The following is a 14,420-nucleotide window of genomic DNA, read 5'->3' as shown; positions in this document are numbered from 1 at the left end:
AAATGAATGACAGAAATGATACAAGGGGCAAGGGAGAGAATTTGCACATCCAGTGAAATGCTATGGTATTACTTCAGAGAGGAGTTGGGTTAGTTGTAAATGTATACTACAAACTCAAGGGCAATGACCAAAAATGTAAAACAAACAAAAAAAAGTTATAATGATATGCTAAGAGAAAAAATGGAATCAAGTAAAATGTCCCCTAAAAGGTAGAGAAGACAGAAGAGAAGTGGAAGACAAAAAAGAAACAAAGAACAAGGGCAACAAATAAAAAATGTTAAAATATGGTAGATATTAATCCAGCTGTATCAATAATCACTTTAAACATCAGTGGTCTAAATACAATAAGTGAAATCAAAAAAACCTGCTTTGCAAGATTAAAAAACAAAACAAAACTGGGCTTCCCTGGTGGCGCAGTGGTTAAGAATCCACCTGCCAATGCAGGGGACATGGGTTCCAGCCCTGGTCCGGGAAGATCCTACAAGTCATGGAGCAGCTAAGCCCGTGTACCACAACTACTGAGCCTGCGCTCTAGAGCCCATGAGCCACAACTGTTGAAGTCCACGTGCCCTAGAGCCAGTGCTCCGCAGCAAGAGAAGCCACCGCAATGAGAAGCTCATGCACCGCAACTAAGAGTAGCCCCCACTCACCGCAACTAGAGAAAGCCTGTAGGCAGCAAAGAAGACCCAACGCAGCCAAAAATAAATAAATAAAAAAGAATACCAAGGGGGTCAGCATGGATGAGTGGCTGAAAGGCTGGTACCAGGAAGGCAAGAGGACTCACACCAACCAGGGCTTGAAGTCCAAAAACGGGCTGCAGACCCTACTAATTGCTCACTGAATCCATCAGGAGCCTTGCACACCAGCTGCTTGGGATACTCTGCCTGCAGACACTTCCAACTGGCCATGGGCACACCCAATGCTCCATATACGTCAACCCCCACCCTATGTCTGGCTCCTCACATGACCCCCAGATGAGGAACACAAGACTGCACAGTAAGCACACACATGTAGCTCATAAGCACACACATGACTAGGTGGGATTGGGAAGACATACAGACCTGAGCATTTCAGGGGAAGCAAACACAGCACCCAGCCTGGATGTGAGGGATCAAGGAAAGGCATAGAATCTTAAGGATTCTGTCCAAAAGAGGGAACAAGAGGCATGAAGTGGGCATCCACAGAAAAAGCCTGAGAGAAGCTCAAAATATCCATCTGGGTTGAATGGTAAAGGTGTTTCTCTCCCAAAGCCAGTCAGTAAAAACTGGAGGAGGTGACTGTTTCTTCAAATGCAAAGACAGCAACACAGCACTTCATGAAAAATGAAGGAGGGAAAAAAAAAAAGAAGATTGTAAGGCATTCTGCTAGCTCAACAAGAAAAGCCACGAGTATCTATTCACTCCAGAAAATAATGATGCTGGTTTTATTTCCATGACAAGAAACTTTTGTAAACAATCATACTTGAGCACTTCTGCTCTGCAAGCCTAAGCCCTGGAATTACTGATACATTCGAAAGCACCCAAAAGTAAGCAAAAGACTTCAGAAACACCCGCTAAGGGCAGGAAAAAAGGGAAACAAATTTTAACACAGGCAATGTACTAATGTTATATTATACGTCTCTGAAATTCACCTCTTTCTTTAGTTTACAATTACTGTAAAACGGTGACTAAAAAGTGAATAAAACTTTTTAGGGTGACAAACCCATGGAGGAGCAGAAACATTTCTCAGGGGGTAGCTACACCCAAGGGCTTCCCATAGGATACAGGATGTCTGTGCCCAGCAAAGACGCTGGGGGGAGACACCCAAGGGTTTCACACAGCCTAGATACAGGTGGTTATTCTCTGCTTTCCTCTCATGGTAAAGAGAGGAAAACCAAAAACGACACCTTTAAACATGAGCCACTCATTGGCTGTGGGAAAATGACAAAATTCTGCATCCCCCTCTGCCAAAGAGTGGCTGTGGGACCCTGTGTAAGGATTTAACTTCTTGGATCCTTCAATGTTTGCTTCTAAAAAGCGAGCTTAATATTTATTGCATGTTAGGATTAAATGAGATCTGTGTGTTTGCACAGTCCCTGATATATGGTGAGCATTAAATAATTTTTATTTCCATTAATAATACTATTGATTTTATTGTTTTGTTTGTTTTGCGGTACGCGGGCCTCTCACTGTTGTGGCCTCTCCCGTTGCGGAGCAACAGGCTCCGGACGCGCAGGTTCAGCGGCCATGGCTCACAGGGCACAGCCGCTCCGCGGCATGGGGGATCTTCCCAGACCGGGTCACGAACCCGCGTCCCCTGCATCGGCAGGCGGACTCCCAACCACTGCGCCACTAGGGAAGCCCTGACTTTATTATTAAATAAATGAACACACAAATTTTCTGCCCTGGAAAGAAAAATACGGCGTCTGTTTGACATGCACCACGGAGGACAAATAGTTGATAATGATGCTGTGAATCAGAGACGCAGTTGGCTTTGGGAAGGCGGGGAGGGACCTGGAATTTATGGATTTAATGCCAGCCCTAGGAAGAGCTAGGCTGGGGCGACAGGTTCGTGGATTTGAGACTCTGCTTCCCCAAACATTTGGAAAGCTCAGGAGAAAACGGGTCCTCTTGGGGAGAAAACTGGCACAGGGGTCCCCACAGACAAAAGCTCCACCCACACTTAAAGACCAGACACAGAGTCTGAAGACTCTACCCGAGGTCAATGCACAATCTGAGGAGAGACGGGTTGCGGGTGCAGAGCTGCCCAGAGAGGTTCCGGGCCAAAGTCACCACGCACAGTGATGGGACAGGACGCCCGAAGTCTCGGCTGCTGGCCCAGCCCCCGCGCTGAGAGCTGGAGGGGGCTTAGGTCTGAGCTGAGCCCCGGGCGGACTTCGGTCTGCAGACACCGGAGTTGACCGCAGCAGGGTCCGGGTCCCACAGTGGCAGGTTCCGACTCAACCCCTCCTCCCTGTCCTGGGACACCTGGCCCCTCAACTCACCATTTCCTGGTTTCTGGGGTCCTCCGTTCCACTCCTGCCGCCTCTGTAGTTCACAGCATCATAACCGCTACACAGAGACACCTGGGACCCGGGAGAGCCGATGAAACGCTACGCTGAGCACCTACAGGAGCCTTTAAGTGGTCGGCTAAGTGTTACCCCACCCACCTTCCCGTGCTGCGCCCCTGATTGGACAAGTCATGAGACCCCACCCCCTTTCCCTGAGTGACAACAGGGCAGAAGGTCACGTGGTTGAACATAATGAGTTTCAGCCAGTGGGCTAGAACTTGCCCCCTCCAGGGAAGTTTGCTTTTAAACAAGACTTTTTCATAGGTGTTCCTAACCAATATTGTGCGTAATCACACAGTGAAAGCCACAGGGCTTATGGGAAAAATGGGATTGGGTGGGGTTCAACACTCAAAACTTGTCACTGACATTTAAAAAAAAGGAATCTAAGAAAACAGCATCTTACATATATTGAATGATTAAGAAATACAAAAGCACTACAAGAAACAGAGCACTTTACCTTGAAAGAGGCCTGTCCTTTGCTTGTAGAAGTGATCATCAGGATTGACACTTGTGAGTTATAATGAAGAGGTGGAAGGAGAGTTACCTAAATTCAGACAAAGTCAGAACCCAGATGGATATTGGGATCCTTCATAACACCTGAGAGGCACTGAACGCACTGGCAGTGTCTTGAGCTGTGCGCATGTGTTTTGTGTATTTCTGAGCAGCTAGGTTCACCTGGGTGCAGTTTTCTGCAGTTAACTCCTGTTTCTCTTGTGTGCCTTGCAGATGAAATTACACATAAGCAAACATGAAATTAACATTATGCTCAAATTGTTTCCAAATTTATCAATACCCAGAAAAATATCATGTTTTCAAAACAAGCATTATAGCAGAACTGACTGCATGTAGATGTAGATATAATTTTTTTCTGAACCATTTGAAAGTTGAAAATATCATGACACTTCACCATTAAATATTTCAGCATGAATCACCCAGAATCAGGACATTGTCCTGTGTAACCATAATACCAATACCACGCTTCAAAAGTTAAGACTATTTTGGTATCATCTAATATTCAGTCCATATCAAACCAAGCAGAACCTGTGGGGACTTTACACGGGACAGACCCCTGTATCCCCCACCTGATACTTATATTGTAGAAAATCTTTAGCCTCCTAGGCCTTCCCGGAGTTCCAAAGAGCAAATTTAATAAGAGAAGGGGGAGAATGCTGAAAGAAAGGAAAAGGGTCAAGCAAGACGAAATAATAATAGTTCAGCCAGAAAACAAAGCCAAGGACCTGAGTTCCTCCTCGAGGGTATATATAATAATCTGAGCTGTATCTTTGAGTTGTTTTCCTGATAATAAAACTCCCACCAGGTGGAAGAAGTTAACTGCATGCTGACCACAAACACATGGACCCCAGAGTGGCTGGAACATAGATTGGTAGTAAGTTTTGAAATGAGGAATTGTAACTCCTCCGAATTTGTTTTTCATTTTCAAGATTGCTTTGCATAGCCAGGCCACTCGTAATTCCCTATGAATTTTAGGATGAGCTTTCCATTTCTGCCAAAAAATTAATTTAATGATGTCAGAATTTTGATATGGCTTGCACTGAATCTATAGACCACTTTGGGGACTACTGCCATCTTAACAATATGAACCTTAACAATATGAACTCTCCAATCCATGAACATAGGATGTCTTATGATATATTTAGGGTTTCTAATTTCTTTCAACAATCTTTTGTAGTTTTCAATATATGTCTTGAGTTTCCTTGGATAAAATTTTTCCTAATATTTTATTGACTGTATATCCATGTTCATAATGGATATTGGTCTATGGGGTTTTTGTGATGTCTTTATCTTATTTTATTTATAGGGTAATGATGGTCTCATAGAAATATTTAGGTAGTGTTCCTTTCTCTTCTATTCTATGGAGAGGTTTACAAAGGATTAGTGTTAATTCTTCCATGAATGGCTGGGAGAATTCAACATAGAAGCCATCTGTTCTGTTCTTTTCTTTTGGGGAAGTTTTGGATACTGATTCAACCTGCTTACCTGTTACCAGATCACTCTGATTTTCCATTTTCTTAAGTCACTTTTGGTATTTTGTGTGTCTCTAGGAATTTCTCCTTTTCATCTAGGTTGCCTAACTTGTTGTGGAATAAATTTCTTATAGTGTTCTATTATAATCCTTTGTAGGTTCAAAAGATATACCATTATTATGTGTACCAAATGTTATTACTTATAACAAATAATACCATTATATATAATATATGTTATGTAATATATAAAGTATTTACATATTTATATAATATAGTAAAACATTTTCTTATATATACAAATAATAGTATTATGTTTACCAGTGTAGGCACAATTGCTAATCTAACTTCCTTGTATAACCCCCACAACTCTTAGAACTCTCCCTGAAGGTGTTGGAGGAAGAAGACAGGAATATCACCTTGATTCAGAATCAGACACAGATGATGCTACCTGGGATACAGTGCACGAATCTAATGACTCAGGTAATGGTTGAGGCAGGGAAACGGTCCCTGAAGATTCACAGTGGGAAAAGATACACAAAGAAGTGGCAAACAGAAAACTAAACTTTAAAGGGAATTGCGGGTTATGGTGGGGCCACAAGGAAAGAGTCCATCTAAAGGAGGGGTCATGTTGGGCACCCCCAAGATGTCAACCTTGCTCTTATCCTGCAGGTACTATTGTGGTGGGCCTTGTCTCCACCCCAGGGATAGGGAAGTTGTTGGATAAAGTCCCCCTGGTCCTGGATACTGAAGAACAGGCAGTTCTGCATGAGACACACAAGGGTTTGCTGCAAGGAATCTCCCACATCCTGCTGTCAGATGTTGTATCCACCTTTATCACCAGCAATAACACCCAGAACCTCAGCTCCCCAGTCACCTATGTCTTCCAACATGTGAGTCCAGGTGGGATGGACCTGTGGGGTGGAAGACACCTGTGTCCTGGGCACAGCCTTGGGCTTCAGGGGGCTCCCCCATGGGTACATAATATCCCCAGGAAAGCCCTTCATGAGCCAGATTTGGGTCAGCATTTCTGAGTTACAGAACGACCATCTCACACCTATTTCCTGTTCCTAAAGTCAGTGATCCCTGGGCCAAGGGAGAAGATATGCTGTGTTTTCTGGGAGTGTGGCCAGAATGGAATTGGTCATTGGGCCACCAAAGGCTGCAGGATGGCCAGCATCAGAGACAACAGCACCATCTACCAATGTACCCACCTCAGCAGCTTTGCTGTCCTCATGGCCCAATACGATGTGCAGGTGAGAGCCCTGAGAAGGGCTGCATTCAATGTCAACCACTGTGTAACAAATTCCCCCATATGTAAAACCTGAAAGAATTATTATCTCACAGTTATTGCTGATCAGCAATCTGGCATGGTATAGCTAGGTTGTCTGCTCAGGTTCTTACAAGGCTGAAATCATTCTGTCAGCCTGGACTGCACTGTCATCTGAGGCTTGGGGTCCTCCTCTAACCCTCTGATTCTGGGCACAATTCAGTGCCTTGTGATGGTAGGACTGAGGTCTCCTTGTCTCCTATCTAACAGCAGGGGTCCAGGTTTAGCTCTCAGGGGCTACCTGAATTCCTTCTCATGTGGACCTCTCCTGGGCCCTCTCACAGTGTATCAGTGTTCCTATCTGGAGGCCAGCAAGAGAAGCTTCCTCACATCAAAACTCTCTCAAACTTTGAATCTTTTCTCCAATAAAAAGCCCAGATCTCTTAGGAGCTCACATGATTAAGGCAAGCCCATGCAGGATAAACTTTCTTAACATCAGTTAATGTGGGATATGAATTCCATTTGCAAATCCCTTCACAGCAGAACCTACATTGGCATTTGACTTCAAACCTGGAAGTGGTTATGTGTACCTCAGGGGATGGGATATGATTGCCAATTAGAATTCTGCTTACCACAGGGGTCTTCAGACCAGGGACGCACAGGGGCTGCATAAAGGAAGATTTGGTGATAGCAGATGGGGCCAAGGGAGCCAGTGAGTACAGGTGGGTCAGGAGAAATCTTTGCCTCCTCACCTGGCCAGGTGAGCCGCTTACTTTCTCTGGTTCACCAAAACCAAATACTCTCTGGTGATCTCAAGTAATGGGAATTTACTGAATTTACTGAAATAAAGGTGGCACTCACATGAAAGTAAGCATGGAAATGATCACAGCACCATGGTCAGACCTCATAGGAGCCCCCAGAAGTTTGAACGATACTCCGAGTCCATGTTTCCTACAGCCATGTCCCTAAATACCACAATATTCATACTTTTACTTATATACTGCTTCCTGTTTATTGAAGAGTTCAGATAGTTGAGTTTTGAATTCCAACAGAACAAGAGAGGAAACACTGGAGATTCTCCATCTCAATCTTAGCCCCAGACACTTAGTTCCTCTTGCTTCAACAACCAAAGTTGTTAATTTCTCCTGCAAATTTCAATAGATATTTTACACATATAAATATAGTATATGTATTTCTTCTTTGGCTCTCCTTTTTTCACACAGCTGATAGATTATTCTCTTGAGTTGTCAAAGGATTCTTCATTATTTTCTGGCCAAATACATTCTGTTGTGTGAATGTGCTGTAAATTCTATATCAAGGCCTCTCATAATGGGCGTTTTTATTAGATCACTTACTAATACAAATAATGTTGCAACTGTTTACACTTACCTCATTGATCTCATGTTTGAATATGCAGTTAGAATGGATACTGGGTCAAATTCATAATTGCATGTTGGTAGATATTTCCGTATTTCAACATCTTGAGGTCGCACCTGTGGACACTGACACAGGTATTATGTAAAAGTTTGTGATTCCTCACACCATTACCACAAGTTTACTAGCAAATTTTTGGATGTTTACCCATCTAAGACGTAAATATCGTATCTAGGAAAAACTGTGTGTGTTTTTTATTATTAATGGACTGTAACATCTTCATTTAGGGGCTATTAGTATTTCTGTCTCTGGAAACAATTTGTTCACATCCTTGGTATATTTTTCCACTGCCTTGTTGATAAATTTCTTATGGATTTGGGGGAGCTCTTAATACAGTAGGAAAATTAGTTTTATTCAATAAACCAAATATTCTCAAAATTTATAGTTCATCAAAATCATCTGGTGGCCTCATTATTTATTTTTAAACATTTTATTCCTAAACAAAATCAAACTTAGAGATATGTTGCAAAATAAAATTTGTGCTAAAAATACTCAATTGCTCTTTATCCAGATGCACCTACTTTGAATGTTTTAATCTTCATTTTCTCCTTCATCCTTTCCTCTCTTTGTCTCTCTCTCTCCACCTCTCTCCATCTCTCGATCTCTCTCCTTCCCTGACTTAACACTAAAAGGGAATTGGTGAGGGTTTTTTTCCTTGTCCTCAGGGATTTTAGGATGTATTCCAAAAAGCGGCAGAAAAATATGAATTTTAACCCACCACCGTCAACAAAATGTATCAGTTTTCCTCTTTTAACCAAGGATTTAATTCTAAATCTGTAAGGATTTGTGACGAGCCAGGAACAATTATTATAGGATGAGGTGTGTGGAGTTCAGGGTCACGGTTTATACCTGGACATCATGACTCCAGGTACAGACTATGTCACACACCATCACATGATGGGGATGGAGGCTTGCTCAATATGGAACTACATGCCTATGTGAACCTCTTGTGGTGACCCATAAGCTTAGTCATGCCCAAAAGTCTAAAGGAAAATAAACCCTTGTGAGTTCCAGGGCTTGGTCTTGACTAAGGACTCTCCTGTCCCTCAATCCTTCCAGAGACAGAATTAATCATATCAGATCCCATAAAATTCTAACATTCTAAACCTGTAGAAAGTTAGCCATAAACATCACATACCTACTTGGCTCCTCCATTCCTGGTTTTTATATGCCTAAAGATAAAAACAAAAATGGTGGAAGCATCACTACCCCAGAGCAGGAAAGGGTGACTGTGATGTCCTCTCTGATGTGTCCCAGGAGAAGGATCCCACACTGACTGTGATCACCTACATGGGGCTGAGCCTCTCTCTGCTGTGCCTCCTCCTGGCAGCCCTCACCTTCTTGCTGTGCAAAGCCATCCAGAACACCAGCACTTCGCTCCACCTGCAGCTCTCACTCTGCCTCTTCCTGGCCCACCTGCTCTTCCTAACAGCCTTCGATAGAACTGAGATCAAGGTACTTATACTGTCCCAAAATACCCCTGCTCTGCCCCAGGGGGTGCTGAGTTCATGAAGCCATGCTACCTTGGACTCCTTAATAAAATGGCATTCCAGGTAAAGTTAGATATGTAAGTAGCCAATTTCGCATTGACTGGCACAATTAGAAGACAAACACTCCACTGACAACTCCTTCATATACGTCAGAGTTCTCCCCAGTGATGAAGTATAGAAGAGGTCCTGGGGTCATGCTCCACCCTGACAATCCGTCCTGGTGACACCTTCCTCCTTCCCCAGGTGCTATGTGCCATCATCGCAGGTGCCTTGCACTATCTCTACCTGGCCTCCTTCACCTGGATGCTGCTGGAGGGCCTGCACCTCTTCCTCACTGTACACAACCTGACAGTGGTCAACTACTCTAGTGTCAACAAGTCCATGAAGAAACTCACATTCCCAGTGGGCTACGGAGTCCCGGCTGTGATTGTGGCCATTTCTGCAGCATCCAGGCCCCATCTTTATGGAACACCCACCCGGTAAAAGCAAATCTCCACTGTACTTATCTTCTCCAGCATGACCATGGCCATCACAGAACCAACATGGCACTTTAGTTTTTTAAGATATAGTTTTTATTGAAGTAACATTGTTTTGTAACACTATATACGTTTCATGTATACAACTTTATATTTCTACTTCTGTATACCTACAACTTGCTCACCACCAGAAATTGAGTTTCCATCCATCACCATAAAGTTGACCCACTTTACCCATTTTGCCTCCCCTCAACCATGCCCCTTCCCCTGTGACAGCCAGTACTCTGTTCTCTGTATCTACGGGGGGAGGAGGCTTGTTTGGTTTGGTTTGTTCATTTCTTTTCTTTGTTTATAGTTTGTTGTATTCCACATATGTATGAAATCAGACTGTATTTGTCTTTCTCCACCTGACTTATTTCACTTAGCACAATACCCCCAATGTCCATCCCTGTTGTCACAAATGGCAAGATTTCATCAGTTTTATGGCTGGGTAGTACTCCATGGCTGGTGTGGCTGTGTGTGTGTGTGTGTGTGTATCATGCCTTCTTTATCCGTTGATGGGCACTTAGGTTGCTTCCATATCTCATCTATTGTAAATGATGCTGCAGTGAACATAAAGGTCCATATATCATTTTGAGTTAGTGTTTTTGTAGTCTTTGGATAAGTATCTAGACGTGAGATACCTGGATCAGATGGCAGTTCTATTCTTATTTTTTTTTTGAGGACCTCCATACTGTCTTCCATAGTGGCTGCACCAGTTTACATCCCTACCAACAGTAATATAAGGGTTCCCTTTTCTCCACATCCTCACTGTTATTTCATGCCTTTTAGGTAAGAGCCATTCAGACAGCTGTGCTGGGATATCTCATTGTGGTTTTGATTTACATTTCCCTAACATTAGTGATGTGGAACATTCTTTCATGTGCCTGCTGGCCATCTCTATGTCTTCTTTGAAAAATGTCTATTCAGCTCCCCTGCCATTTTTAAATCAGGTTATCAGTAGCAGAGATGTGAGCAAGTGCAGACTGTCACCCACAACAAAGTCCTATGCTGATAAAAATGTTAACCTGCATCAGATGGGCCCTGGCACGCCGGCCTTCCTAGATATCTTAGCAAAAATGTCAGCAAACTTTCTCTGTGAAAGGCAAGATAGTATATATTTTGGCTTTGTGGGTCATATGGTCTCTGTTGTAATGACTCACCTCTATCCTTGTAGCTCAAAAGCAGCCACAGAAAAGCTATAAGAAATGAATGTGACTGTGACTCAGTAAAACACATTTCCAAAATCAGACAGCAGCCCAACGTGGACCACAGGCTGCAGTTTGCTAACTCCTGCCTTAGTAGCTCTCTCTTAGGTTCTTCCTGGTGGATCCAGCTAACCCTCTCCATGGTCCTCACACCTCCCAAATCATTCACAATTCCCTACTTGGGATGAAACACCAACTTGATCATTTCTATTAGTGTGAACTTCAGTTACTGACTTTGTATCCTTATGCCTCAGATGTCTGACCTGTGATCAATTGATTACCTATGTTGTCATGAAGTATAAATTACATAATGCTCATGAACCCTGCCATAGCAGTGTCAGGCTTGCTGTTGTTTCTCTCTCTCATACTCTCTCGCTCTCTCTCTCCTTGGCTGTCCCAAATGTTTTTATCCTATCTACACCTACTCATCATCCACATCTCAGCATAAACACAGTTCAATTCTCTCAGGGAATCCTTCCCAATATCTGAATCTCCTATAACCCTGACTAGGTTATAGATCCAGCTACATGTTCAGACAGTTCCTCATATTTGATTGTAAACTTCATCATTTTGATTGTTTCTATTTTCTGATTGTTGATGTGCCCACCTAGCTAGGAACTCCCTGATGACAGACATCACTCTGTCTTAACAAGAACTGGGCCTTCAAAACCAAGTACAAATCCTTATACAGTAGGAGACACTCAATATTGCTCCAATAAACCATAAATTATCTTCTCTATTCTTTTTTTCTTTAAAACATGTATATTTTTCTGCCAGTGTATCTGAAGACCAAAACTTAAAACACCTTTTAAAAAAATTTTTCTTTTTTAAAACCACTTTTTAACTTTGCTGTACATGTAAAAAGCTGCACATAATTCATGTATACAGCCTGATGAATTGGGAATAAGTATACAGCCATGTCCCTTACCAAAATAAAGGGTATACACAAACTTTCAATTCTGCAAAATAATAACTTCAGGAGCTCTACTACAGAGCATAGTGCCTATAGCTAATAATAGTGTGTTGTATATTTAAAATTTGCTAAGGGTGTAGCTCTTATGTGAAATATTCTTACCAAAAAAAGCAATAATAATATTTATTATTATTATTAATAACAGAGGCAGAAAAATACTTTGGAGGATGAGGGATATGTTTATTTATCGATTCTTTATCCACAAAGGCCAATATATTCTTTTATTTTTAACATCTTTATTACAGTAAAATTGCTTTACAATGTTGTGTTAGTTTCTGCTGTATAACAAAGTGAATCAGCTATATGTATACATATATCCCCATATCCCCTCCCTCTTGGGTCTCCCTCCCATCCTCCATATCCCTCTCCGTGGGCACAAAGCACTGAGCTGCTCACCCTATGCTATGCGGCTGCTTCCCAGTAGCTATCTATTTTACATTTGGTAGTGTATATATGTCAGCGCTACTCTCTAACTTACTCCCAACCTACATTTCCCACACCCCATGTCCTCAAGTCCATTCTCTACGTCTGTATCGTTATTCCTGTCCTGCACCTAGGTTTGTCAAAACCATTATTTTTCTTCTTTAGATTCCATATATATGTGTTAGCATATGGTATTTGTTTTTCTCTTTCTGACTTACTTCACTCTCTATGACAGACTCAAGGTCCATCCACCTCACTAAAAATAACTCATTTTCGTTTCTTTTTATGGCGAAGTAATATTCCATTGTATATATGTGCCACATCTTTTTCATCCTGTCATCTGTCAATGGACACTTAGGTTGCTTCCATGTCCTGGCTATTGTAAATGGAGCTGCAATGAACATTGTGGTACATTAGTCTTTTTGAATTATGGTTTTCTCAGGGTATATGGCCAAAAGTGGGATTGCTGGGTCATATGGTAGTTCTATTTTTAGATTTTTAAGGAACCTCCATACTGTTCTCCATAGTGGCTGTATCAATTTACATTCCCACCAAGAGTGTGAGAGGGTTCCCTTTTCACCACACCCTCTCCAGCATTTATTGTTTCTAGATTTTTTGATGATGGCCATTCTGACCGGTGTGAGATGATATCTCAATGTAGTTTTGATTTGCATTTCTCTAATGATTAATGATATTGAACAGTCTTTCATGTGCTTGTTGGAAATCTGTATGTCTTCTTTGGAGAAATGTCTATTTAGGTCTTCTGCCCATTTTTGGATTGGGTTGTTTGTTTTTTTGATATTGAGCTGAATGAGCTGCTTGTAAATTTTGGAGATTAATCATTTGTCACTTGTTTCATCTGCAAATATTTTCTCCCATTCTGAGGGTTGTCTTTTCACCTTGTATATGGCTTCCTTTGCTGTGCAAAGCTCTTAACTTTCATTAGGTCCCATTTGTTTATTTTTGTTTTGATTTTATCCTTAATTTTGTTAATATGGTGTATCACATTGATTGATTTCCGTATATAGAAAAATCCTTGCATTCCTGGGATAAACCCCACGTGATCATGGTGTACGATCCTTTTAATGGGCTGTTGGCTTCTGTTTGCTAGTATTTTGTTGAGGATTTTTCCGTCTATGTTCATCAGTGATATTGGCCTGTAGAGATCTTTCTTTGTGACACCTTTGTCTGGTTTTGGTATCAGGGTGATGGTGGTCTCGTAGAATGAGTTTGGGTGTGTTCCTCCCTCTGCTATATTTTGGAAGAGTTTGAGAAAGATAGGTGTTAGCTCTTCTCTAAATGTTTGATAGAATTCGCCTGTGAAGCCTTCTGTTCCTGGACTTTTGTTTGTTGGAAGATTTTAAATCACAGTTTCAATTTCAGTGCTTGTGATTGGTCTGTTCATATTTTCTATTTCTTCCTGGTTCAGTCTCGGGGTGTTGTGCATTTCTAAGAATTTGTCCATTCCTTCCAGTTTGTCCATTTTATTGGCATATAGTTGCTTGTAGTAATCTCTCGTGATCCTTTGTATTTCTGCAGTGTCATTTGTTAATTCTTTTTCATTTCTAGTTCTCTTGATTTGAGTCTTCTCCCTTTTTTTCTTGATGAGTCTGGCAATGGTTGATCAATTTTCTTTATCTTCTCAAAGAACAAGCTGTTAGTGTTATTGATCTTTGCTATTTTGGTTTTTTTGTTGTTGTTGTTCTGTTTCATTTATTTCTGCTCTGATCTTTATGATTTCTTTCCTTCTGCTAACTTTGGGTTTTGTTTGTTCTTCTTTCTCTAATTGCTTTAGGTGTAATTTTAGTTTGTTTATTTGAGATTTTTCTTGTTTCTTGAGGTAGGATTGTATTGCTATAAACTTCCCTCTTAGAATTGCTTTTGCTACATCCTTTAGGTTTTGGGTCGTCATGTTTTCATTGTCATTTTCTTCTAGGTATTTTTGATGTCTTGTTTGATTTCTTCAGTGATATCTTGGTTATTTAGTAGCATATATATATATATACATATATAGGTATATATATATATATATTTTTTTTTTTTTTGCAGTACGCGGGCCTCTCCCGCTGCAGAGCA

General features: G+C 41.5%; 1 protein-coding gene across 1 annotated transcript in view; it reads left to right on the top strand.

Moving 5' to 3' along the window:
- Positions 1-736: 736 nt before the first annotated feature.
- The window catches only part of ADGRE2 (adhesion G protein-coupled receptor E2), a 25,216-nt gene continuing 11,532 nt past the window's right edge, over positions 737-14,420 (top strand). Inside the window, 8 exon segments of the mRNA XM_024767499.1 lie at positions 737-770; positions 5,408-5,479; positions 5,482-5,514; positions 5,704-5,924; positions 6,108-6,287; positions 8,993-9,190; positions 9,469-9,704; positions 11,203-11,284. Of these exon segments, the coding sequence (XP_024623267.1) occupies positions 737-770; positions 5,408-5,479; positions 5,482-5,514; positions 5,704-5,924; positions 6,108-6,287; positions 8,993-9,190; positions 9,469-9,704; positions 11,203-11,284 (1,056 nt within the window).

Source organism: Neophocaena asiaeorientalis, unplaced genomic scaffold (genome assembly GCF_003031525.2).
Source record: "Neophocaena asiaeorientalis asiaeorientalis breed wild unplaced genomic scaffold, Neophocaena_asiaeorientalis_V1.1 scaffold87, whole genome shotgun sequence".
Classification (NCBI taxonomy): domain Eukaryota; kingdom Metazoa; phylum Chordata; class Mammalia; order Artiodactyla; family Phocoenidae; genus Neophocaena; species Neophocaena asiaeorientalis.
Note: the sequence above shows the minus strand (reverse complement) of the source record. Positions and strands in the feature narration are given on the sequence as shown.